The 25,624-nt window shown below is 48.4% G+C and overlaps 1 protein-coding gene across 4 annotated transcripts in view; it reads right to left on the bottom strand.

Annotated features, from left to right (window-relative positions):
• Nucleotides 1–25,624, bottom strand: part of arhgap24 (Rho GTPase activating protein 24) — a 129,650-nt gene that overhangs the window by 41,991 nt on the left and 62,035 nt on the right. Inside the window, exon 3 of one of the 4 annotated variants that reach the window (XM_076988939.1) lies at nucleotides 9,444–9,491. The exons of 2 other annotated variants lie outside the window; for them this stretch is intronic. Coding sequence is in view for 1 of the 2 variants with exons in the window: in XM_076988935.1 (XP_076845050.1) it covers nucleotides 3,233–3,254 (22 nt within the window). In the remaining variant the exon portion in view is untranslated. Of the gene's footprint in view, nucleotides 1–3,232; nucleotides 3,608–9,443; nucleotides 9,492–25,624 lie in introns of those variants that run through there. One more of the 4 variants, XM_076988935.1, reaches the window with a different exon arrangement.

The raw sequence follows: 25,624 nt of genomic DNA, 5'->3' as shown, positions 1-25,624 counted from the left end.
CTGCACCAAACACACATTTTGTACCAAACACACCTTCTGTACCAAACACACCTAATGTACCACACACACCTTCTGCACCAAACACATCTTCTGTACCAAACACACCTTCTGCACCAAACACACCTTCTGTACCACACACACCTTCTGCACCACACACACCTTCTGCACCAAACACACCTTCTGTACCAAACACACCTTCTGTACCACACACACCTTCTGTACCACCCAGAACTGTTCTGTACCACACACACCTTCTGTACCACCCAGAACCGTCATAACTCTTATAATTGCGCTGGTGAGTATTGATGAATATTAAAGGGCTTGATTTTGTCACGGAAGCGTGAGGTTCCACATGCCATTTGGAGCGTGTTTGCTTTTCAAACTCGGCACACACAAACAAAACCTCAATCATGTTTGTGCAGGAAACGTCATGACAAACATCCCAGTATGAGAGTCCTGCACCAGAATGGCCAGATGGACAACGTCACCCGGGACAGGAAGCAGGAGATTTGAGTGGGAAAGTCTCGGTGTCCCGCGGAGACTCCACGTCCTCGCGTGGGTTCACGTGGTTGCCACTCAGGCACCAGAATGTATCGCTCGTTGTTATGTCGGCATGACGGTTGCCATGGTGCCTGGACATGACATAACATCAGAGAGTTGATGTCTCCAGCACTGTCCATATATATGAGGTGTGGCATTATAGAACCGAACCGAGCAGTGTGAGTGAGCAACCACCCTCTCAACACCTCTATCTCCTTCTTATTCTCTCTCTCACTTTCCCTCTCTCTTTCTCCCTCTCTCTCTCTCTCTCTCTCTCTCTCTCTCTGTATCTGAGGGATTTATAGTTCAGCTCACAGTCACTTAGTATTTAGCTGCTATCCCAAGAATTAGGCAAATTGAACTTAGAAATGGAGATGTGTGTGTACATGTGTGTGTGTATGTTTGTGTGTGTCTGCGTGTTTGTGTGTGTGTGTGCATGTTTGTTTGTGTGTTTGTGTGCATTTGTGTTTGTGTATGTTTGTGTGTGTGTGTGTGCTTGTTTGTGTGTGTCCATGTGTGTGTGTATGTATGTTTGTGTGTGTCCATGTGTGTGTGTATGTATGTTTGTGTGTTTGTTTGTGTGTATGTATGTGTGTGTGTGTGTTTGTGTGCATGTATGTGTTCTCCAAATGTTCTCCACCTCAGCACACCTCTATATGTGCACATGGACACAGAGGAGCACACAGATCACGTCCTGAAACCTCTTCAGCAGATTTCCAGTGGTATGTTCAACAGACAAGCGGATAAGGAACACACCTGATACAGGAGATCTAAACACGTCTGATTGTGTCTGATATTTCTGATTATGTCTGATGTAATCTCTGTCCTGCGAGCTTTACATCCAGGACGGCCCTGCTGAAAGTCCCTCATCACATTTGAGTGAGTGGGTGTGCGTGCGTGTGTGCTTGCATGCTTATGAGTGTGTGTGTGTGTGTGTGTGTGTGTGTGTGTGTGTGTGTGTGTGTGTAAGCACATGTAAAACCCCCTTCCAAGGACATGAGCTGCTGAAGAGATGGAACAGCTCGATGTCAGATCAGGTTCGTGACATCTGCTTATCTGATATGGATGGCCGAGCGTCCAGAGAGACTCGTGGAGAGACTCCCCCCACGCTCCCTTCTGCAGACCTGTGGAAGAGGAGGAACCCTCAGAGAGAGGAGGAACCCTCAGAGAGAGGAGGAACCCACAGAGAGAGGAGGAACCCACAGAAAGAGGAGGTCTTCCCTCAGAAAGCACAGCTCTCCACATGTATGTATGCTCTTTTCTGTAGATAGGGGAGCAGAAGTGTGTTTGTATCTTTGTTTGTGTTTGTATGTTTATATCTGTTTGTGTTGCTGTTTGTGTGTTTGTATCTGTGTTTGTATCTTTGTGTTTGTGTGTTTGTATCTGTATCTGTGTTTGTGTGTATATCTGTATCTGTGTTTGTGTGTTTGTATGTGTATCTCTGTGTTTATATCTGTAACTGTGTTTGTGTGTTTGTATCTGTGTTTGTGTGTTTGTATCTGTATCTGTTTGTGTGTTTGTATCTGTATCTGTGGTGGTGTTTATATCTGTAACTGTGGTTGTGTGTTTGTATCTGTATCTGTGTTTGTATCTGTATCTGTGTTTGTATCTGTGTTTGTGTTTGTATCTGTAACTGTGTTTGTGTGTTTATATCTGTATCTGTGTTTGTGTTTATATCTGTTTGTCTGTTTATATCTGTATCTGTATTTGTGTTTGTGTGTTTGTATCTGTATCTGTGTTTGTGTGTTTGTATCTGTATTTGTGTTTGTGTTTGTATCTGTATCTGTGTTTGTATCTGTATCTGTGTTTGTGTGTTTGTATCTGTATTTGTGTGTTTGTATCTGTATCTATATGTGTGTTCATTTCTGCTATTTGCTGCTCCGCCCATGAGGAGGTGGAGCTACTGAGCCCCAGGCTAGCAGGAGCCAAGCTGTTCTTCTGCTCACTTACCCCTCACTGGGGTAAAACCTGGGAAAATAACCACCCCTCTCCCCCACCTCCGGAGCTCTGGAGAACTACCGTTATGTGCCCTAGGAATGCTGGGAGATCCAGGGGCGTGTCCTGTTAAAGTTATAAACAGCTCCTCTCAAAGGCCTGTTCTTCCCATAAATGTGTCATTTGGTAAAACACAAGACCAGGTGTGCATGAGAACGCTGCTACAGCGGCATGTAGTGCCTGAGAGGGCAGGAGTGTCTCTGCTGAATGAATCAGATGTGAAAATACCACGTCCAGCGTTTGTCCCTGGTAACACCTCAGTTAGAGGGACAGATGAATCACTTCAGTGTCAGGTCACTGCAGGTCACATCTGAAGAACTAAACTCACTAAGATCAGCACTGCAGGTGCCAACAGGAAACTCTCCAAATTGGCTTGAAATCCCTCCAGCAGAACATTTAAGGACCGGGCCACAGAGAGGCAGAGAGATGGTGCACGCCTGCCTGATCAAACCCCATCAGTTCATCTGCAGTGCACCACAGCTATGAAGCTACTCCACTACCTCCACACATCAGACACCAACTGGCCCACGACTCCCGATGACCCACACCAAGCAGCGCGACACCAGAAAGACTTTAGGAAACTTTTGAAATGCAAATGAAGCGCTGCAGTCTCCTCCCCTTTCTCTTATCCTGTCCAACGGAAAAGCGTTACCAGGCATTTACGGGACAGGAGTAATGTGGTTGCTAGGCTACCCACCTGTGTTGCAGTTCAAATCCATGAAAGAGAAAGAATCCTGTGTGCAGCGTTACGTGAAAACAGGCAGTGTGAGCAGATCCACGCCACCGCTCTCTTCTCCCCAGACCTCCTCTCCTCTCCCCAGACCTCCTCTCCTCTCCCTAGACCTCCTCTCCTCTCCCCAGACCTTCTCTTTTATTCTCAGACCTCCTCTCCTCTTCTCAGACCTCCTCTCCCTTTCCCTCTCTTTCTAGGGTTCTTCCTCCTCTCTCTCTTCATCCAAAGAACACTTGTGTTTCCGTGGGGAGCACAGGCCGCTGGCAGGGAGACCCCCTCCTCCTCCTCCTCCTCTTCCTCTCTTAACCCCAGAGTTGCGGAGGGTGTGTGTCCTGCAGCCCCGTACACAGGCGGAGAGCGTGTGGGCAGGACGGCTCTCCGCGGGGGCTGCTAGGGGCCGGGGGAGGCGGAGTCAGGGGGGGGGGGGGGGGGGGGGGGGGTTGGGGCTCGTAAATCTGGAGTGTCACGACGCTCTCCGTCTTGGAAACGCGATGATCGAAGCTTGGGCGTGGTGCCAGGCGGCTGGACCCTCGCCCAGCGCTATAAATACAGACCGAGTCCCGTCAGCTACCCAGAAGAGGAGGATACCACTCACACTCCGACATCCACCCACGTCAATCCTGCCATTTGTACATATCTATATTTTATGAGGTTCCCCCACAATCTTTAATCTCGGAGACATCTCACTGCTGACAAATCTGTGTGTGCTGCCAGTAATGGGATGTTTATTTTATGGTCTTGTTTGAACGGAGGCTGAGAACAGACGGAGTGGTTTCTACACGTGAGAACGTGGACCGCGTGAGATCCAGGGAGACAACCACTGAATGTCAGTCGATGTGTAAACGTGAGATTGACTGAGATATACAGCAGCCTCGGAAGGTCTGCGCTAATTCTGCTACAGGGAGGAATGCCGCTAATCTGATCCGTGCATGACGGGGGTGTGAAATAAAGTGTGTGTGTGTGTGTGTGTGTGTGTGTGTGTGTGTGTGTGTGTGTGTGTGTGTGTGTGTGTGTGTGTGTGTGTGTGTGCGTGTCAGAGGCCTCTCTTCCATCATTGTTAGTTTGTTATGCAAGTGTCTGAGTTTCCTGTCCTGTCTCCAGCCCTCTGTACTGTACACACACACACACGCACACACACACACACACACACACACACACACACACGCACACAGAAGCACACTCTCCCAGGTTTGTTTTAAATCTGTCATGTTAAAGGGTCTCTCCTGTATTCTCCTGATGATTTTTGAGTTGCTGTTTCTTTTGCTTGGCTGGACAAACCAGGCAGATACATCATCAGAAATGACTTGGACAAGAAAAAAAATCTCATATTTAAACATACTTCAAAAATCCCCAAGAAACAAAAAACATTCCAGAATCAAGCTGGTAATCTGATACGTTTTCTCAATTCTAATTGAGCGTAGTGAGGAACGATGCTCACAGATTTTTATGGTGCATTGTGGGAATTTTCCATTGTAGCAATGTTCCAATGCTCTGTAGCAATCTTGAAATGGGACACCGCAGAAAGCTGCTGACTCCTTCAAAAGTTCACACCTGATGATGAGTTGGACCCCATGGACCGATTCTCACTCAGAGTAGGCACTAACTCTTAGCACTAACCCAGGTTAACTCTGAGCACTAACCCAGGTTAACTCTGAGCCCTAACCCAGGTTAACTCTGAGCCCTAACCCTGCTAACACCATGTAAAAGTCCTACCAAGCATAGAAGCAAAACACCTAACCATACACACTTATTCAGGATATTGATCTTCAGTAAGTCTTCCAGATCCAGAGACAGGAAGTCATCCAGTAGCTGGAATGGCTCTCACACAGAGCTTGAGCTGCTTCTCTCCAGACTGTGATAAGATTATAACTCAGAGTCCATCTGCCCCACTGAAGACAAACACTCTTCTAATGGACGACTTCCCCCTGGGGAACTGAGAGCTTCTAATGTCTGGCATGTGTCTTTGGGGAAAGCTGAGGAAGCCTTACAGATGTGGGAGAGACGGGCCAAGCAGCCACACTCACTCCAGACTTCATCGGTGTCTGTGGATTTCTCCACATCTGAACCACGGTGAAACTTCTTGTACCAGAGAACAGAGCAGCAACACCGTGCAGGATAGAAAAGCACTCCCAACTCCCATTAGCGCAGGAGGAGGTGAACAAACACTCCTGCGCTCAATATGTGGAACTGGAGGCCAGATTTAATTTCAGGAAGTTGTAATTAAGCAGCCGCCCCGAGCTTTTGTCCCGCCGCCTGTTCAGAGCCTCCTCACTTTCCACAAAGAAAATCTGCTTCAATGCCGTGGAAATTGAGGGCATGAAAGAATAAAAGAAAGACATTCTTTTATGTGGGGAAAATGCCAGTGGTTTCTCCTAAAGTAATCAGGGAGCGTTTGACTTTCTTTTCTCTCTGCACCTCCTTTGGTGTGAGGCAACTCCACCCCCCCTCCACAGCAACACAGTGAAGGAGTTCACCCTGATCCTCCACCCTGCCAGGAGCCTCCAACCGTGTCCCTGAACAGGGTGGGGTGGGTGGGTGCGTGGTGGAGAGGGGCAGCAGTGGAGAACAGCGATCCGAAGTGTCAGCATAATCATCTCAGTGTCGCAACGCCTGTGTGGCCACAAAGACTCTGGACACAAAAAAAAAACGTTGACAAAACGACTTGTCTGGTCACGTGTTTTCATCACGTTCAACGTGTCTTTTTCATCATTGTAAATAATGTTTTTAACTACTTTTAGCTACATTTATATCATTGGCAGACAGCGCTACAATCACATTACAAAAGGTAGACACATGTAGTCTTGGTTCCGTCTTGTGTGCTTGTCCAGAGGGAGACTGAACCCCACACAGACGAGTGTTGTCATCCACTGCACTACAGTGGCCGTGTATGTGTGTAGGTGACTTGAAGACAGACGGCCAGTCAGGTTTTACTAATACACACCCACACATGATAATCGTTAATACAGAGAAGGCATCTGAGGTCAAGAACATGTCTCATGGACATTCAGAGTCCTGTCCAACATCTGGAAAGCATAAACCATTTCACAAAAGATTTCTGACTTGCAGATGCAAAGAAAAATAGAATATTATTTTGCCATTGCCAGGATGTGTCCTGTGAACCCTAGCACACATCATAATGATATTTATAGTGTGTGTGTGTGTGTGTGTGTGTGTGTGTGTAACTTCCTGTTCCTCTCTTTAAGATGGGAAATACATAAGCAAAGATTTTGCAGCTTGGCGTATATGCTGCATTAATCCACAGATGTATGCACAGTCACTCAAGGGATTAGGATTAATCCTAATCCTAATCTAAGACACAGAGCTAGGAGAAACAACAGCAAAAGAGATTAAGAGGGCTGTCTGTATCAGACGTGTGTGTCTACACTGTAGTTTAAGAGGTCTGTAACAGACGTGTGTGTCTACACTGGAGATTAAGAGGTCTGTATCAGACGTGTGTGTCTACACTGAAGTTTAAGAGGTCTGTAACATACGTGTTTGTCTACACTGGGGTTTAAGAGGTCTGTAACATATGTGTTTGTCTACACTGGGGTTTAAGAGGTCTGTAACATACATGTTTGTCTACACTGGGGTTTAAGTGGTCTGTACCATATGTGTTTGTCTACACTGGGGTTTAAGAGGTCTGTAACATACATGTTTGTCTACACTGGGGTTTAAGTGGTCTGTATCAGACGTGTGTGTCTACACTGGGGTTTAAGTGGTCTGTATCAGACGTGTGTGTCTACACTGGGGTTTAAGTGGTCTGTATCAGACGTGTGTGTCTACACTGGGGTTTAAGTGGTCTGTATCAGACGTGTGTGTCTACACTGTAGTTTAAGTGGTCTGTATCAGACGTGTGTGTCTACACTGTAGTTTAAGTGGTCTGTATCAGACGTGTGTGTCTACACTGGGGTTTAAGTGGTCTGTATCAGACGTGTGTGTCTACACTCGGGTTTAAGAGGTCTGTCTGTAACAGACGTGTGTGTCTACACTCGGGTTTAAGAGGTCTGTCTGTAACAGACGTGTGTGTCCTGAGCCAGTGGTCTTTCATCTTCATCAAGATTTCTTCATTGCTCATGACCTCAGCAGGATTACAACTTTAGCAATCTCATACAAATACATTTTTTCTCCACTCCTGAGTAGCCGAATATTATAGGAATAGAACGTTCCACAATCACATACACATCTCTCTGCCTCCCAGATGGTGGCAGCACTCAGACAGCCACAAAGACAAAGACAAAAGCAACTTCACACTTTGACAAACACATCCGCCTCTTTTAGAATTATGACTCCATCTACAGCCAGAGAAAGAAGCAGAAAAGAAGTTTCTCCAGACCTCTAGATCTCACCACAGCAGACGTCTCTGAGTGGAGCTACTACTCTAGTAGTACTAGACTACTCTTCTCTACTACTCTAGTAGAAATAGACTACTCTTCTCTACTACTCTAGTAGTACTAGACTACTCTTCTCTACTACTCTAGTAGAAATAGACTACTCTACTCTACTACTCTAGTACTCTGAAATAGGTGCTTTACACTTTTGTATGATTGTTTACCTGTTTGTTATTTTTATTTTTAATGAGACCTGACACTGAAAACACAAAACCTCAGATGTCACCTGTGAACCAAAACACCTCATACACCTGTGAACCAAAACACAACACCTGTGAACCAAAACACTACACTTGTGAACTAAAACACCACACCTGTGAACTAAAACAACACACCTGTAAACTAAAACACCACACCTGTGAACTAAAAGACCACACGAGTGACGTACACAGTAGTACCGAGTGATGTACATTGTCGTACCGAGAGATTTACACTGTAGTACTGAGTGACGTACACTGTAGTACAGAGTGACGTGCACTGTAGTACAGAGTGACGTACACTGTAGTACTGAGTGACGTACACTTTAGTACAGAGTGACGTACACTGTAGTACAGAGTGATGTACACTGTAGTACAGAGTGACGTGCACTGTAGTACAGAGTGACGTGCACTGTAGTACAGAGTGACGTGCACTGTAGTAGAGTGATGTACACTGTAGTACCGAGTGACGTACACTGTAGTACCGAGTGACGTACACTGTAGTACAGAGTGATGTACACTGTAGTACCGAGTGACGTACACTGTAGTACTGAGTGACCTACACTGTAGTTCTGAGTGACGTACACTGTAGTACAGAGTGATGTACACTGTAGTACCGAGTGACGAACACTGTAGTACTGAGTGACCTACACTGTAGTTCTGAGTGATGTACACTGTAGTACAGAGTGATGTACACTGTAGTACCGAGTGACCTACACTGTAGTACAGAGTGACGTACACTGTAGTACTGAGTGACGTACACTGTAGTTCTGAGTGATGTACACTGTAGTACAGAGTGATGTACACTGTAGTACAGAGTGATGTACACTGTAGTACTGAGTGACCTACACTGTAGTACAGAGTGACGTACACTGTAGTACCGAGTGACGTACACTGTAGTACTGAGTGACCTACACTGTAGTTCTGAGTGACGTACACTGTAGTACAGAGTGATGTACACTGTAGTACTGAGTGACCTACACTGTAGTACAGAGTGACGTACACTGTAGTACTGAGTGACGTACACTGTAGTTCTGAGTGATGTACACTGTAGTACAGAGTGATGTACACTGTAGTACTGAGTGACCTACACTGTAGTACTGAGTGACGTACACTGTAGTACTGAGTGACCTACATTGTAGTTCTGAGTGACGTACACTCTAGTACAGAGTGATGTACACTGTAGTACCGAGTGACGAACACTGTAGTACAGAGTGATGTACACTGTAGTTCTGAGTGATGTACACTGTAGTACCGAGTGATGTACACTGTAGTACTGAGTGACCTACACTGTAGTACTGAGTGACCTACACTGTAGTACAGAGTGACGTACACTGTAGTACTGAGCATGGAGCCTCTTCACATGAACAGTTACAGGAGGCCTAAACTGAACCACCCAACGTTGTTTTTTCAGAAAGTTTTGCAAATGGATGCTGATGAAATCCTGTATGATGAGGCTGGATGACCCTGGCAACAGTAAGGAGGAACCTCATTGGTCACAGAGCTGTTTGGAATGTCCCGAACCAACATGGTGGTGACATCATCACAGTGTGAGCTGCAGGAGTTATCTTCTGCACGGCGGTGGTTTACCATCTCTGTCCGTGTGTCAGGAGACCCCGTGGTCTCTTCCTTCTCTGCCTGGAGAGAGAGGACACAACACTTTGTCCACGTCACAGGCCAGACTGGAGAAAAGAACCCAGGCTATAACATTAATGTTTTACACTGAGCATAGCAGTGTGTACAGAATAAAACAGAATAAAACTGTATGAATGATCAGTGAGCACTAAGAGTGGGGCTTTTTAAATGACTAAACGACCTTGAGACTGTAAGCTTGATCTGAAGTCTTCTGCTGTGCGTGACTGACGAGAGGCGTGTTGATGAAATTAACCCGCTTTCAGAATCGTGCCTCAACAACCATGAAAAAAAACTGTTGTAAAATTTCATAGTGTACTCATAACCAGTAGGGCTTTAGGACCAAGGGGGGAGGGCAGGGGGAGGGAGAGGGGAATAAATCAAACTTCCTTTTGTGAGATTTTTGACAGGACAGTATAGATGCAAACTGATTTAATTTGACCCTGTTCTCTACTGCTGTGTGAATGTTAGTGGTGAGTGATGGTATGCTGTCTCTGTAGGCAGGTGGGAGGGGCCAGCCCCCCTGCTGTCATAGTGTCTCTGTAGGCAGGTGGGAGGGGCCAGCCCCCCTGCTGTCATAGTGTCTCTGTAGGCAGGTGGGAGGGGCCAGCCCCCCTGATGTCATAGTGTCTCTGTAGGCAGGTGGGAGGGGCCAGCCCCCCTGCTGTCATAGTGTCTCTGTAGGCAGGTGGGAGGGGCCAGCCCCCCTGATGTCATAGTGGAGGTAAACGACTTGAGTGAATTTGAGTGGCTATAAAACCAGTGTGATTACCTGTGTGATTACTAAGAGTTTCCATGCAGAGATTAACCAATCAGCAGGGGTGTATCCATGCAGAGGTTATCCAACCAGCAGGGGTGTATCCATACAGAGGTTAACCAATCAGCAGGGGTGTATCCATGCAGAGGTTATCCAACCAGCAGGGGTGTATCCATGCAGAGGTTAACCAATCAGCAGGGGTGTATCCATGCAGAGGTTAACCAATCAGCAGGGGTGTATCCATGCAGAGGTTAACCAATCAGCAGGGGTGTATCCATGCAGAGGTTAACCAATCAGCAGGGGTGTATCCATGCAGAGGTTAACCAATCAGCAGGGGTGTATCCATGCAGAGGTTAACCAACCAGCAGGGGTGTATCCATACAGAGGTTAACCAACCAGCAGGGGTGTATCCATACAGAGGTTAACCAACCAGCAGGGGTGTATCCATGCAGAGGTTAACCAATCAGCAGGGGTGTATCCATGCAGAGGTTAACCAATCAGCAGGGGTGTATCCATGCAGAGGTTAACCAATCAGCAGGGGTGTATCCATGCAGAGGTTAACCAATCAGCAGGGGTGTATCCATGCAGAGGTTAACCAATCAGCAGGGGTGTATCCATGCAGAAGTTAACCAATCAGCAGGGGTGTATCCATACAGAAGTTAACCAATCAGCAGGGGTGTATCCATACAGAGGTTAACCAATCAGCAGGGGTGTATCCATACAGAGGTTAACCAATCAGCAGGGGTGTATCCATGCAGAGGTTAACCAATCAGCAGGGGTGTATCCATGCAGAGGTTAACCAATCAGCAGGGGTGTATCCATGCAGAGGTTAACCAATCAGCAGGGGTGTATCCATGCAGAAGTTAACCAATCAGCAGGGGTGTATCCATACAGAGGTTAACCAATCAGCAGGGGTGTATCCATACAGAGGTTAACCAATCAGCAGGGGTGTATCCATGCAGAGGTTAACCAATCAGCAGGGGTGTATCCATGCAGAGGTTAACCAATCAGCAGGGGTGTATCCATGCAGAGGTTAACCAATCAGCAGGGGTGTATCCATACAGAGGTTAACCAATCAGCAGGGGTGTATCCATGCAGAGGTTAACCAATCAGCAGGGGTGTATCCATACAGAGGTTAACCAATCAGCAGGGGTGTATAGATACAGAGGTTAACCAATCAGCAGGGGTGTATCCATGCAGAGGTTAACCAATCAGCAGGGGTGTATCCATGCAGAGGTTAACCAATCAGCAGGGGTGTATCCATGCAGAGGTTAACCAATCAGCAGGGGTGTATCCATGCAGAGGTTAACCAATCAGCAGGGGTGTATCCATGCAGAGGTTAACCAATCAGCAGGGGTGTATCCATGCAGAGGTTAACCAATCAGCAGGGGTGTATCCATGCAGAGGTTAACCAATCAGCAGGGGTGTATCCATGCAGAGGTTAACCAGTCAGCAGGGGTGTATCCATGCAGAGGTTAACCAATCAGCAGGGGTGTATCCATGCAGAGGTTAACCAATCAGCAGGGGTGTATAGATGCAGAGGTTAACCAGTCAGCAGGGGTGTATCCATGCAGAGGTTAACCAATCAGCAGGGGTGTATCCATGCAGAGGTTAACCAATCAGCAGGGGTGTATCCATGCAGAGGTTAACCAATCAGCAGGGGTGTATCCATGCAGAGGTTAACCAATCAGCAGGGGTGTATCCATGCAGAGGTTAACCAATCAGCAGGGGTGTATCCATGCAGAGGTTAACCAATCAGCAGGGGTGTATCCATGCAGAGGTTAACCAATCAGCAGGGGTGTATCCATGCAGAGGTTAACCAATCAGCAGGGGTGTATCCATGCAGAGGTTAACCAATCAGCAGGGGTGTATCCATGCAGAGGTTAACCAATCAGCAGGGGTGTATCCATACAGAGGTTAACCAATCAGCAGGGGTGTATCCATGCAGAGGTTAACCAATCAGCAGGGGTGTATCCATGCAGAGGTTAACCAATCAGCAGGGGTGTATCCATGCAGAGGTTAACCAATCAGCAGGGGTGTATCCATGCAGAGGTTAACCAATCAGCAGGGGTGTATCAGCTGAAGCCTTTTCCTGGTTCTCCTTGGTGAATCATGGCGTAAATAGTGAGAATGTTTCCTTCTGTAGATGCTGCATTATTGACTATTTGTATTTGCCATTATTGTTTATTTGATTTTGTTTTCATTTTGTTTTCACCAGGTGTGCAGTGTGTGTGTAGGGGTGGAGTTTTCTTCGTGTGTGCAGTGTGTGTAGGTGTATAGTTCTCACCAGGTGTGCAGTGTGTGTCCAGGTGTGTTCTCCCCAGGTGTACAGTGTGTGTAGGTGTGTCCTCCCCAGGTGTGTAGGTGTGTGTAGGTGTGTCCTCCCCAGGTGTGTAGGTGTGTCCTCCCCAGGTGTGTCCTCCCCAGGTGTGTAGGTGTGTGTAGGTGTGTTCTCCCCAGGTAAGCAGTGTGTGTGTAGGTGTGTGCGTAGGTGTGTTTGTCTACAGAACTGTAGTGAGTATCAGAACTGCAGAGGGCTCCATGTATCCATATCAGGCTGATTACTTTTAAAATTCTGGTTTCACGACCACACAATCTAGTTTGCTTCCTAAATTTATAATCAAATCTGACATGTAATAAAGCTCAGTGTTTCCTCTGGGGTCCCTGCGCCTGTCTACACTGGTTTCAACACATTGAGGATTTGTGTTAGGAAGGCCCTTGGCTACCAGTAAACACCAGTATACTAGCAGCCTGGGACACTGGGAGTTGTGCTGTGGATTAGGTAGAATAGATTTTGTGTACGTGTCTTCTCCATATATCTAACGCCGATTGCGTTCGCCTGTATTAGAGATATCGTTTGCCCTCTGCCCACTTTAACATGCCTCAAATTATCTTCACATGGTTATGGCTACAATAACAAAGATAACAAGGCCAGTTTTGGTGAAGGTTATAATTCTGTTGTTGAAAGTTAAACTTTTTACATCACACTAAAGGTGTTCTTTCTGGAGCTGAACGCTCATAAACACCAAAACGATGGCCCATAATGAGAGCAGTGACACCTTTTACAGCTCACACAAAAGAGTCGCGCTAAGGCACCACGGGGGATAAAGGTTATGGATGGCAGCCTTCAATTAGGTTATTAAAGCAGATGTGATATATGGAGGAGACGGAGGAATTTTAAAAGCAGCTGTCCGCCTTCTACAAATCAGGAGCTCGGCGTGCACCTCCCACGGCTGAGACGCTGGTGTGGGGGCTCGGCTGGGGGCTGGTGTGGGGGCTGGTGTGTGGGCTGGTGTGGGGGCTGGTGTGGGGGCTGGTGTGTGGGCTGGTGTGTGGGCTGGTGTGGGGCTGGTGTGTGGGCTCGGCTGGGGGCTGGTGTGGGGGCTGGTGTGGGGGCTGGTGTGTGGGCTGGTGTGGGGCTGGTGTGTGGGCTGGTGTGGGGGCTGGTGTGGGGGCTGGTGTGTGGGCTGGTGTGGGGGCTGGTGTGGGGGCTGGTGTGGGCTCGGCTGGGGGCTGGTGTGGGGGCTGGTGTGGGGGCTGGTGTGGGGCTGGTGTGGGGCTGGTGCGGGGGCTGGTGTGGGGGCTGGTGTGGGGGCTCGGCTGGGGGCTGGTGTGGGGGCTGGTGTGGGGGCTCGGCTGGGGGCTGGTGTGGGGGCTCGGCTGGGGGCTGGTGCGGGGGCTGGTGTGGGGGCTCGGCTGGGGGCTGGTGCGGGGGCTGGTGTGGGGGCTCGGCTGGGGGCTGGTGTGGGGGCTCGGCTGGGGGCTGGTGTGGGGGCTGGTGTGGGGGCTCGGCTGGGGGCTGGTGCGGGGGCTGGTGCGGGGGCTGGTGTGGGGGCTCGGCTGGGGGCTGGTGCGGGGGCTGGTGTGGGGGCTGGTGTGGGGGCTCGGCTGGGGGCTGGTGTGGGGGCTGGTGTGGGGGCTCGTGTGGGGGCTCGTGTGGGGGCTCGGCTGGAGTGTGAGGATGATAAGTGAGGAACAGGCCTGCCAAAGCAGTGCGACATGCTGTTTATGAGAAATACCACACACACTTTCACCACGCAGGTCGCACCGACAACAGTGCCCGATAGCATCTAATTGAATGTCCGGGTGCAGTTGTATGCACACACACATCTTTACTAGATACATATATTTAACCATATGCATGACAGGAACTAAAACCCAACAAATGTCTTTACAAAGCCAGAATTTACATGCTTTCCTGTATTGAAAACAGAACACACACACACACACACACACACACACACACACACACACACACACACACACACACACACACACACCACTCTTTCCACTACCATCTGCTCTCACGGGTGACAGCATCAGTATCTTCGACCTTTCTGAAAATGTCCCATACTGATGAGTCATGGCACACAAGGGAAGAAAAAGAGAATGAAGAAAGAATAACAACCTCTCCCTGCAGGCGCGTTGACGAGAGGCTAATCGCTACCACTACCTAATTGCTCAGACGGCCTGTCACTCAGACGAATGCCTGTAGGGGCGGAGGAAGCTGTTTGTGTCTTTCTTCCTGTTACGTTGAATGCTAGACAGAGTTTAGAAGAGAGGAGAGCAGTGTTATTGGTGTGGATACCTGAGCGCTCCCAGAACCCCACACAGATGAAGGTCTTTTACACAATCACACTCTTCCTCCATCTCTCTGGGAGTTTGTGGGAGAGGACGCTGGATTAGCGTGTCCACTCCAAGACTTCAGCCTGGATTTCTACATCTCAGAATGACCTGGACGCCACACAGCTACTGATCCACAATAAGCCTTCTCCTTGTGCAGATGAACGGAGCTACAGCAGGCTGGGTTCCTTCTAGCAAATCAAATACCTGCAGAGCGACATGGATGGGTGAGCTTCTCCATTATGGAGCAGGTGTGGTTGTGCATGGTGCACATGAAGCAGGTGTCTGCAGATTGATTTAATTTGTTTAGGATTAGCAGGGGCCCCAGAATCCCTAGCTGGGCCCCCGGGTGTGTATAAGATCAGCCACAAACAGCTTGAGATTAGCATGAGATTAGCAGCTCTCCTGATGAAATCCCTCTGATTGCTCTGGAGAAGGTCTTCAAACACCACATTAAAAAGCTCAGCCACCCTCCTTTAATATTGTGGATATTTATAGCTGGTAATGGTGGTCAAATTGTCCCATATAGACCAGCACTGAGTAATAAGACATGATTTCCCCATGAAGATGTGAAGCAATAGCAATCAAGGTTTTGAATTCTAGATCTTTTTTAAATACAGCTGGTGTTCTTGCACGCTAGGCCACAAGGGGGCAGAATAGAGGTGTGGGGTTGGTTCATTACCCCAGTCTCTCATGATGCACATGCAAAGCAACCCACAGACTCATGTATTTACTGACATATATATAGAGGCCTCATCAGTCCAAATAACAAACTCATGAGTTAAAACAATCCAGCCCTTCATTAGCAAAGGGAAACGAACAACAAAAAAAAAATTTAATTAATGAATAAAATCAGAGCGAATAATTTGGAACCAGTGCATTAGGCAGTCATACTGCATAATTTAGTGAAGGAAAAATGTCAGACCCAGCAGGAGTAACAGGATGTATCAGGAGAAGCACTTTAGATGCCTTTTGACCTTTAGATGTGTAATGTGTAACTATGGGAACAACAAATTAATACTTAATCACTCTGAGCTTTCTCCCTGTTTAGCTTGTGACCATTAGCGTCTCTCAGAGCCGGAGGAAGATGCTTACATGCTTGTCTTAAAGGCTTCTGTGTGGCCCGAATAATCTAGTGCAGAGTTTAAAACACCATAATGATTAAACACTTGATTGGTCAGTGGAGTTGCCATGGTTTCTAGTGCTATTAACTGTTCTTCTACACATCTTTTTTTGTGTTTTTCACTTTTATTACCATCAAAAATAATTGCAGGGCTGCAGGTCAGCATGTCATAAAGCATTCAGGTTTAGCCTTTAGGTTTAACAGAAACCAGAAACTTACAAAACACCAAAAACCTAAACCTTCTGCATACCTGATCATTGAGACACAACAAACATTACGTAGTATTAAGTATTATACTTAAAGTATTAACATATTCTGATGAGACGATCCTAATTATCATGAGTTTGGCCAAACAAACCATCTGTTCAAAGCAAACAAGTGTGTCCTGTTACTTCTGATAGTCTAAGTTCCTGTAGGTTCCCCAAAGGAGGAACAGGCCTTCAGGTTACGGGTTGTTCTGCATTCTCCTGCACGTCCTCTAGACTTCTAGAAATTAAAACGTCTTACTGCTCGTGGTGTTTTTGAGCAGTTAGCCGTGTCTCTGCCTGCAGACAGCAGTGTTAGCTTCGGTTAAGGAGCTTTGTGGTCTGGTGGGTTGACTGTCTTCCGGTTATGGAGCTCTATGGAGGTCTGCAGACATTGCAGAAGTTTACATCATCCAGGTAGGACAGCCACAGCAGGGCTGGGAGCAGGACACCCTCTTGAACCGGCAGCAGCAGACATCTTCACACGCCTGTCAGTGCTTCAAACGGGTGTGACATCAAAGGGAAGAGGAAGTGTCGATCTTCTGGGTCCTGGAGAGTGCTGAGTGCAGACAGGGAATCTCATTGTCTTCCTCTTCATCGTTCTGAAGGACATCACAGTCTCTCTGGTTTACGTACATGTAACGCAGAATGGAACCTTCAGCATGTAGTGATGACATGTTACCTTCTAGTACACCATTACATTATGTAAGTTGTTACGAACGTAAGTTGTTGAGCGGGGTGGCGAACGTAACACTCGTGACGGAGTGTTTTTTCAATAGCCCTGGTCCTATTTTTTTGGTCTGTATCCAGTTAATCAGGAATGAGATTGGGTCCAGACAGGACTGCGTTCGGGTCCGGATCCGGACCGCGGTCCGCCAGTTGAGTACCCCTGCTATAGAAACAAGCCTGGAGCAAAATGACCAGTGATTATTAGCATCAATCAGTCATTAAAACATGTACCATTCTGGACAGATCTGAAGATGAACTGGGAGAAGGTCTCTCATAAACGCCACAGCGCTGGGCTTATGCAATAATGCCTTTGTTGAAGAAAAAAGCATGTATGGAGTTTGACAAAAAGGCTTATTGGAGACTCCGCAAACTTCTGGGGATTGACACATTCATAGACTGAGTGTCAAAGTGTTTCGTATGGAACAAACCAAATTGCCTAGCAGACCCCCACAGACCTCCCCAGATTAACGATGGACATGTCAGCATCTGGGAGACGTTTTTCTTCTGTGTTGTCTGGGAAACTGGTCGGAGCTGAAGGCAAGATGGATGGACCTGAACACAGGACAGTACCTGAAGACCCTGCGTCAGTCTCCAAGGGACCTGAGATTCAACAAGATCTTTCAACAAGACAAGCAGACAGACACAAATACACAGGAGAGCTCAAAGACTTGAGACTCTGTGAATGAGGAAGCAAGTCAAAACCCAGACTTCAGTTTGATTGGGAATCTCTGACAGAATCTGACAGAGCTCGGGGGATCTTGTCAAAATGACAGGGCAAAAGTCCTAAAACACCTGCAACCAGTACTGATACAAGGGGTGTGTATATATATATATATATTGTGAAATCATTTAATTTAATGTAACTATATATATATATATATATATATATATATATATATATATATATATATATATATATATATATATATATATATATATATATATATATAGTTACATTAAATTAAATGATTTCACAATTTCTGAAAACAGAACATGAAACTTGAAGTGAGGTATAGCTGATGTAAGGATTACCAGCAGATTTCTTCCGGCTCAGTAAGGCAACTTCTCTTTGTCATAACAGCGAGATGTCTTCCTGTCTCTAACTATCTGTCTCCCCCACAAGATCAAAAACATGGCATGACTCTAGTCCATCAAATTGGTGTGAAAGCCTAAAAAACCCCAATGGTAGAGAAAGAGTGAGCTAGGGCCCTAGCCATGAAGATAGAGAGTGACCTAGGGCCCTTGTCCTGAAGAGAGAGAGTGAGCTAGGGCCCTTGTCCTGAAGAGAGAGAGTGAGCTAGGGCCCTTGTCCTGAAGAGAGAGAGTGACCTAGGGCCCTGGCCCTGAAGATAGAGAGTGAGCTATGGCCCTGGCCCTGAAGAGAGAGAGTGAGCTAGGGCCCTTGTCCTGAAGAGAGAGACTGACCTAGGGCCCTTGTCCTGAAGAGAGAGAGTGAGCTAGGGCCCTTGTCCTGAAGAGAGAGAGTGAGCTAGGGCCCTGGCCCTGAAGAGAGAGAGTGAGCTAGGGCCCTTGTCCTGAAGAGAGAGAGTGACATAGGGCCCTTGTCCTGAAGATAGACAGTGACCTAGGGCCCTGGCCCTGAAGAGAGAGAGTGAGCTAGGGTCCTTGTCCTGAAGAGAGAGAGTGAGCTAGGGCCCTTGTCCTGAAGAGAGATAGTGACCTAGGGCCCTTGTCCTGAAGATAGAGAGTGAGCTAGGGCCCTTGTCCTGAAGAGAGAGAGAGTGACCTAGGGCCCTGGCCCTGAAGAGAGAGAGTGAGCTAGGGCCCTTGTCCTGAAGAGAGATAGTGACCTAGGGCCCTGGCCCTGAAGAGAGAGAGAGAGCTAGGGCCCTTGTCCTGAAGAGAGATAGTGACCTAGGGCCCTTGTCCTGAAGAGAGAGAGTGAGCTAGGGCCCTTGTCCTGAAGAGAGAGAGTGACATAGGGCCCTTGTCCTGAAGATAGACAGTGACCTAGGGCCCTGGCCCTGAAGAGAGAGAGTGAGCTAGGGTCCTTGTCCTGAAGAGAGAGAGTGAGCTAGGGCCCTTGTCCTGAAGATAGAGAGTGAGCTAGGGCCCTGGCCCTGAAGAGAGAGAGTGAGCTAGGGCCCTTGTCCTGAAGAGAGAGAGTGAGCTAGGGTCCTTGTCCTGAAGAGAGAGAGTGAGCTAGGGCCCTTGTCCTGAAGATAGAGAGTGAGCTAGGGCCCTGGCCCTGAAGAGAGAGAGTGACCTAGGGCCCTGGCCCTGAAGAGAGAGAGTGAGCTAGGGCCCTTGTCCTGAAGAGAGATAGTGACCTAGGGCCCTTGTCCTGAAGAGAGAGAGTGACCTAGGGCCCTTGTCCTGAAGAGAGAGAGTGACCTAGGGCCCTGGCCCTGAAGAGAGAGAGTGAGCTAGGGCCCTTGTCCTGAAGAGAGATAGTGACCTAGGGCCCTTGTCCTGAAGAGAGAGAGTGAACTAGGGCCCTTGTCCTGAAGAGAGATAGTGACCTAGGGCCCTTGTCCTGAAGAGAGAGAGTGAGCTAGGGCCCTTGTCCTGAAGAGAGATAGTGACCTAGGGCCCTTGTCCTGAAGATAGAGAGTGAGCTAGGGCCCTTGTCCTGAAGAGAGAGAGTGACCTAGGGCCCTGGCCCTGAAGAGAGAGAGTGAGCTAGGGCCCTTGTCCTGAAGAGAGATAGTGACCTAGGGCCCTGGCCCTGAAGAGAGAGAGTGAGCTAGGGCCCTTGTCCTGAAGAGAGATAGTGACCTAGGGCCCTTGTCCTGAAGAGAGAGAGTGAGCTAGGGCCCTTGTCCTGAAGATCACCCCTCATCTGCTCACTAGTCACTCTTTTACTCAGAGAAATGCCATTGCACATTCTAGCTGGTGATGAGAGAATTGGTCAATAAGCCGCTTTATAACTGCACTACCTGTGGCCACTAAAACTCAAATGTATGGGTTTTATTTACAAACAGAAGTAATTTCATAAATGTAAGGGGAAAATCAAATGATGGATGTACGGGTGTCACAAATATGTAAAAACCTGTCTTAAAGGACAGATAGTGTTGCTCCAATATCCTCTTGCGACTGTAATATTGCGCCTGTAATAATTTGTATCGCCACATGGGGGCACTGGAGTCATTTTTTAAAACGAGGTTCAGTTTCTTTCTACTATAGTTAAGAACAATTAAAAACTTTCACTGACTTGGTGTCGTTACAGAAATAATTAGAGCAGTTAGGTTCAACTTTATTGGTAAACTAAAATCCACCGGAGGGATATAAACACACCGGTATTAAAAACGGCCACTTTTGAGGTGCTATCTTGCCATTCTCAGCCCTGTTCCCTGCTGAAGGTCGAACGGCCCCTAAAGGTGGTGAGAACCAGTGGATTCATACTGAGCATAGTGATGAGTGCTGGGACAGGACCTGTGTCCTGCACGCTGGGACAGGACAGGACAGGACCTGTGTCCTGCACGCTGGGACAGGACAGGACAGGACCTGTGTGCTGTACGCTGGGACAGGACAGGACCTGTGTGGCTGTACGCTGGGACAGTACAGGACCTGTGTCCTGCATGCTGGGACAGGACAGGACCTGTGTGGCTGTACGCTGGGACAGGACAGGACCTGTGTCCTGCATGCTGGGACAGGACAGGACCTGTGTGGCTGTACGCTGGGACAGGACAGGACAGGACCTGTGTCCTGCACGCTGGGACAGGACAGGACCTGTGTGGCTGTATGCTGGGACAGGACAGGACCTGTGTCCTGCCTGCTGAGACAGAACAGGACAGGACCTGTGTCCTGCACGCTGAGACAGGACAGGACAGGACGTGTGTGCTGCACGATGGGACAGGACCTGTGTGCTGTACGCTGGGACAGGACAGGACAGGACCTGTGTCCTGCACGCTGGGACAGGACAGGACCTGTGTGGCTGTACGCTGGGACAGGACAGGACAGGACCTGTGTCCTGCACACTGGGACAGGACAGGACCTGTGTGCTGCACGCTGGGACAGGACAGGACCTGTGTGGCTGTACACTGGGACAGGACAGGACAGGACGTGTGTGCTGTACGCTGGGACAGGACAGGACCTGTGTGCTGCACGCTGGGACAGGACAGGACCTGTGTGGCTGTACACTGGGACAGGACAGGACAGGACGTGTGTGCTGTACGCTGGGACAGGACAGGACCTGTGTGCTGCACGCTGGGACAGGACAGGACCTGTGTGCTGTACGCTGGGACAGGACAGGACCTGTGTGGCTGTACACTGGGACAGGACAGGACAGGACAGGACGTGTGTGCTGTACACTGGGACAGGACGTGTGTGCTGTACGCTGGACAGGACGTGTGTGTGTCTGCGTGCTCCCCAGAAGTCTAATCCACAGTCCGTGTGCAGGAGAGGAGCCACAGTGTTAACAGCAGTGACTGTAGGTGGAGCCCACAAAAGCCCAAAAGACCTTTACTAGCTTATCTGCAACTAGAGTATGCTCTCTCCTGTTCTCCATTCTCCTCTACACCCCTCCTCTCCTCCCCACCTCCTCTCCTCTCCTCTCCTCCTCCCCTCTCTCCTCCTCTCCTCTCCTCTCCTCCCCTCTCCTCCCCTCCCCTCTCTCCTCTCCTCCCCTCTCCTCCCCTCCCCTCTCTCCTCCTCTCCTCTCCTCCCCTCTCCTCTCCTCTCTCCTCCTCTCCTCCCCTCTCTCCTCCTCTCCTCTCCTCTCCTCTCCTCCCCTCCCCTCTCCTCCCCTCTCCTCTCCTCCCCTCCTCTCCTCCCCTCCCCTCCTCCCCTCCTCTCCTCTCCTCCCCTCTTCTCTCCAGTGTTATCAGCATGTTCGTGTTTGACATCTCGTTGGTTCACTATCACGCCAGTTGGTGAATATTCATCTCTCAGTTAAACCAACTCTCCTCCACAACAATAATCCCTCTGTGTAGTGATCTGACATCTTCCATCAAACAGAGAGATGGACGTCTCTCCAAGGCACTGATCAGAAGACCAGGATTACTGGCTGATGCAGCCGTCATGGCAGAGCACTGAAACCATGTTGTGTTGTTTTGTCAAGTTGCGTGTCCTCTACGTGATCTGGATGCATGATCAGTGCGATCAATACCACCTGGCAGACAGACAGATGACAATGAAGCTGATAAACTACTGATCTCATTTCATCTCCACCCATCACATCGTCATCTCAACACCACCATCACATCCTCTAACACCACTAATCACATCATCACCTCAACACCACCCATCACATCCTCTAACACCACTAATCACATCGTCATCTCAACACCACCCATCACATCCTCTAACACCACTAATCACATCGTCAACTCAACACCACCCATCACATCCTCTAACACCACTAATCACATCATCACCTCAACACCACCCATCACATCCTCTAACACCACTAATCACATCGTCAACTCAACACCACCCATCACATCCTCTAACACCACTAATCACATCGTCAACTCAACACCACCCATCACATCGTCACCTCTACACCACCATCACATCGTCATCTCAACACCACCCATCACATCGTCATCTCAACACCACCCGTCACATCACCACCTCTACACCACCCATCACATCACCTCAACACCACCATCACATCGTCATCTCAACACCACCCATCACATCACCTCTACACCACCCATCACATCGTCATCTCAACACCACCCGTCACATCATCACCTCTACACCACCCATCACATCACCTCTACACCACCCATCACATCACCTCTACACCACCCATCACATCAACACCACCCATCACATCCTCGTAACACCACCCATCACATCCTCTAACACCACCCATCACATCATCACCTCAACATTACCCATCACATCATCACCTCAACATTACCCATCACATCACCTCTACACCACCCATCACATCACCTCTACACCACCCATCACATCAACACCACCCATCACATCACCTCTACACCACCCATCACATCACCTCAACACCACCCATTACATCACCTCTACACCACCCATCACATCACCTCTACACCACCCATCACATCCTCTAACACCACCCATCACATCACCTCTACACCACCCATCACATCCTCTAACACCACCCATCACATCACCTCTACACCACCCATCACATCATCACCTCAACATTACCCATCACATCCTCTAACACCACCCATCACATCACCTCTACACCACCCATCACATCAACACCACCCATCACATCACCTCTACACCACCCATCACATCACCTTATGTTTTTTTAAAGACTCAAAAATAATGTTGTGATCCCTGCAGTCTCTGCTGAGTTTTGCAGGTCCATGACTGAAACGTTCTGCAAGGTTCTGAATGAGGTGTGCAGGATGTTGACCTCAGCTCTCTCCACACTCACCCTGGATTCTCACACCTGTGCAAACTAAGCCTGGTGGGTCCTCCCAAGCAGAAGGATGTTTTCTCAGTGGAGTTTTGTTTACAGGACAGATGTAGGCGAGGAGTGTGAGCATGTACACACACTGTGCTCTTCAGTAGCAGCTGCTAAAACTAAAGCCGGTAACCTTTGCATTATACTACAAAATCTTTCTGGATTGGGTTCACCTTCCATCTTTTTGGAGTGTTTGTGCAGGTGGGCTAATAAATACATGTGAAATGTCAGTGAAATAAATGAATGTAAGAAGAAATATTGTATATGTTATACACCATAGGATGTTTACTGGCGTAATTGACCTCAGTGTCTATTTGAAAGTGCTTCTACATCAATGTTTGGACTGTCTCGTGGGCCGTGAAAACCGCGGGCTTGTTTCAGCACTAAATTCCCTGCCTCATAGACCACAGTCTAAACAGGCAGAGCGGCATGACAGATCTGACAGGCTTCCTCAAACCCTAGCAAACCCTCAGACCTGCTATATCTGGGCTAGTGAGTCTAGAATTCTTAGAGGGGTTCCAGAATCTGATTATTAGAGATGAAAGGCCATTGTTGCATCATAAACACTGAAGTTCCATTCACACATAGGTGACCATGTTGTCATAAGGGTCTCAGGACCTGAATTACTTTCATAGTGCTGAGTGGACAGAATGCATTGTGTGTGTGTGTGTGTGTGTGTGTGTGTGTGTGTGTGTGTGTGTGTGTGTGTGTGTGTGTGTGTGTGTGTGTGTGTGTTGGCTGTTTCTCTGGGTCACACACCGTCCGAGTTCTTTACTGCACCATATGGCTGTGTATGATGAGGCAGAGGTCATATGGAGGTTAAAGTCTAGGTTCTGTGTGCAGCCCTCATACATTTAACCAAAGTGCAAAAAGGCAGCAGAGAACTGAGCACTGGGACACCCTGAGCACGTAGCACACACTGTGGGTCCGCTATGTAGTCAATACCGTGGATGCACAATGCATTGTAAATAAGGAACACAGGTCTGGGATCAGATTTCCTCCTTTCTTTACAGACATTTATTACTGCTTGATTAAAAGCACAGCTGGCCTAGAAACAGAACTCCTACTCTGGTTCTTTGGGAAAATGGCCACTCAGTTTCCTTCTCATTGAGTTACAGCCTGGCAAAAAGTGCATTCAGGACAGCCAAAACCACCGTGAATCCTGAATGTTATACATCTACACTGAACTCCCTACCTCCTAGTATCCTCCCTCTCTCTCTCTCTCTCTCTCTCTCTCTCATACTCCCTCTCTCTCTCTCCCTCCCTGTCTCCCTCCCTCTCTCTCTCTCTCTTCCTCTCTTTCTCTCCCTCTCCCTCTCCCTAGACCAGATGGTCTGTCCACTCTGATCCATCTCCTCTGTGTGTCTGAGTGACTCTATGTCCAGATTTGGCCCGATTTAGCCATGTGGAATGTGTTTGTTAGTTTGTTCCTCTCGTTCTCCTCTTGCTCTCTGAGCTCCTTTGTGTCTCTGTGGCCTTTACGTCTCTCCATGTTTTCCAGCCATTTGGAAAGGAAGTGCATGCCAAGGAAGAGCAGACACCCTCGGGCAGGACAGGCCAGCAGACACATTCTTCCTGGTTGCCAAGGGATTTGTGGAAAACCATATTCCCCTCATCAGTGTCATATCCAAAACACTTGATCCAGTGTCATATAAAGACCATTCCCCCACGTCTGATGACCATTCCCCCACGTCTGATGACCATTCCCCCACGTCTGATGACCATGATGACCATTCCCCCACGTCTGATGACCATGATGACCATTCCCCCACGTCTGATGACCATTCCCCCACGTCTGATCACCATGATGACCATTCCCCCACGTCTGATGACCATTCCCCCACGTCTGATGACCATTCCCCCACGTCTGATGACCATGATGACCATTCCCCCACGTCTGATGACCATTCCCCCACGTCTGATGACCATGATGACCATTCCCCCACGTCTGATGACCATTCCCCCACGTCTGATCACCATGATGACCATTCCCCCACGTCTGATGACCATTCCCCCACGTCTGATGACCATGATGACCATTCCCCCACGTCTGATGACCATTCCCCCACGTCTGATGACCATGATGACCATTCCCCCACGTCTGATGACCATTCCCCCACGTCTGATCACCATGATGACCATTCCCCCACATCTGATGACCATTCCCCCACGTCTGATGACCATTCCCCCACGTCTGATCACCATGATGACCATTCCCCCACGTCTGATGACCATTCCCCCACGTCTGATGACCATTCCCCCACGTCTGATCACCATGATGACCATTCC

The sequence above is a fragment of the Brachyhypopomus gauderio genome, unplaced genomic scaffold, assembly GCF_052324685.1.
Source record: "Brachyhypopomus gauderio isolate BG-103 unplaced genomic scaffold, BGAUD_0.2 sc64, whole genome shotgun sequence".
Classification (NCBI taxonomy): Eukaryota; Metazoa; Chordata; class Actinopteri; order Gymnotiformes; family Hypopomidae; genus Brachyhypopomus; species Brachyhypopomus gauderio.
This window is presented reverse-complemented; position numbering and strand designations above follow the sequence as displayed.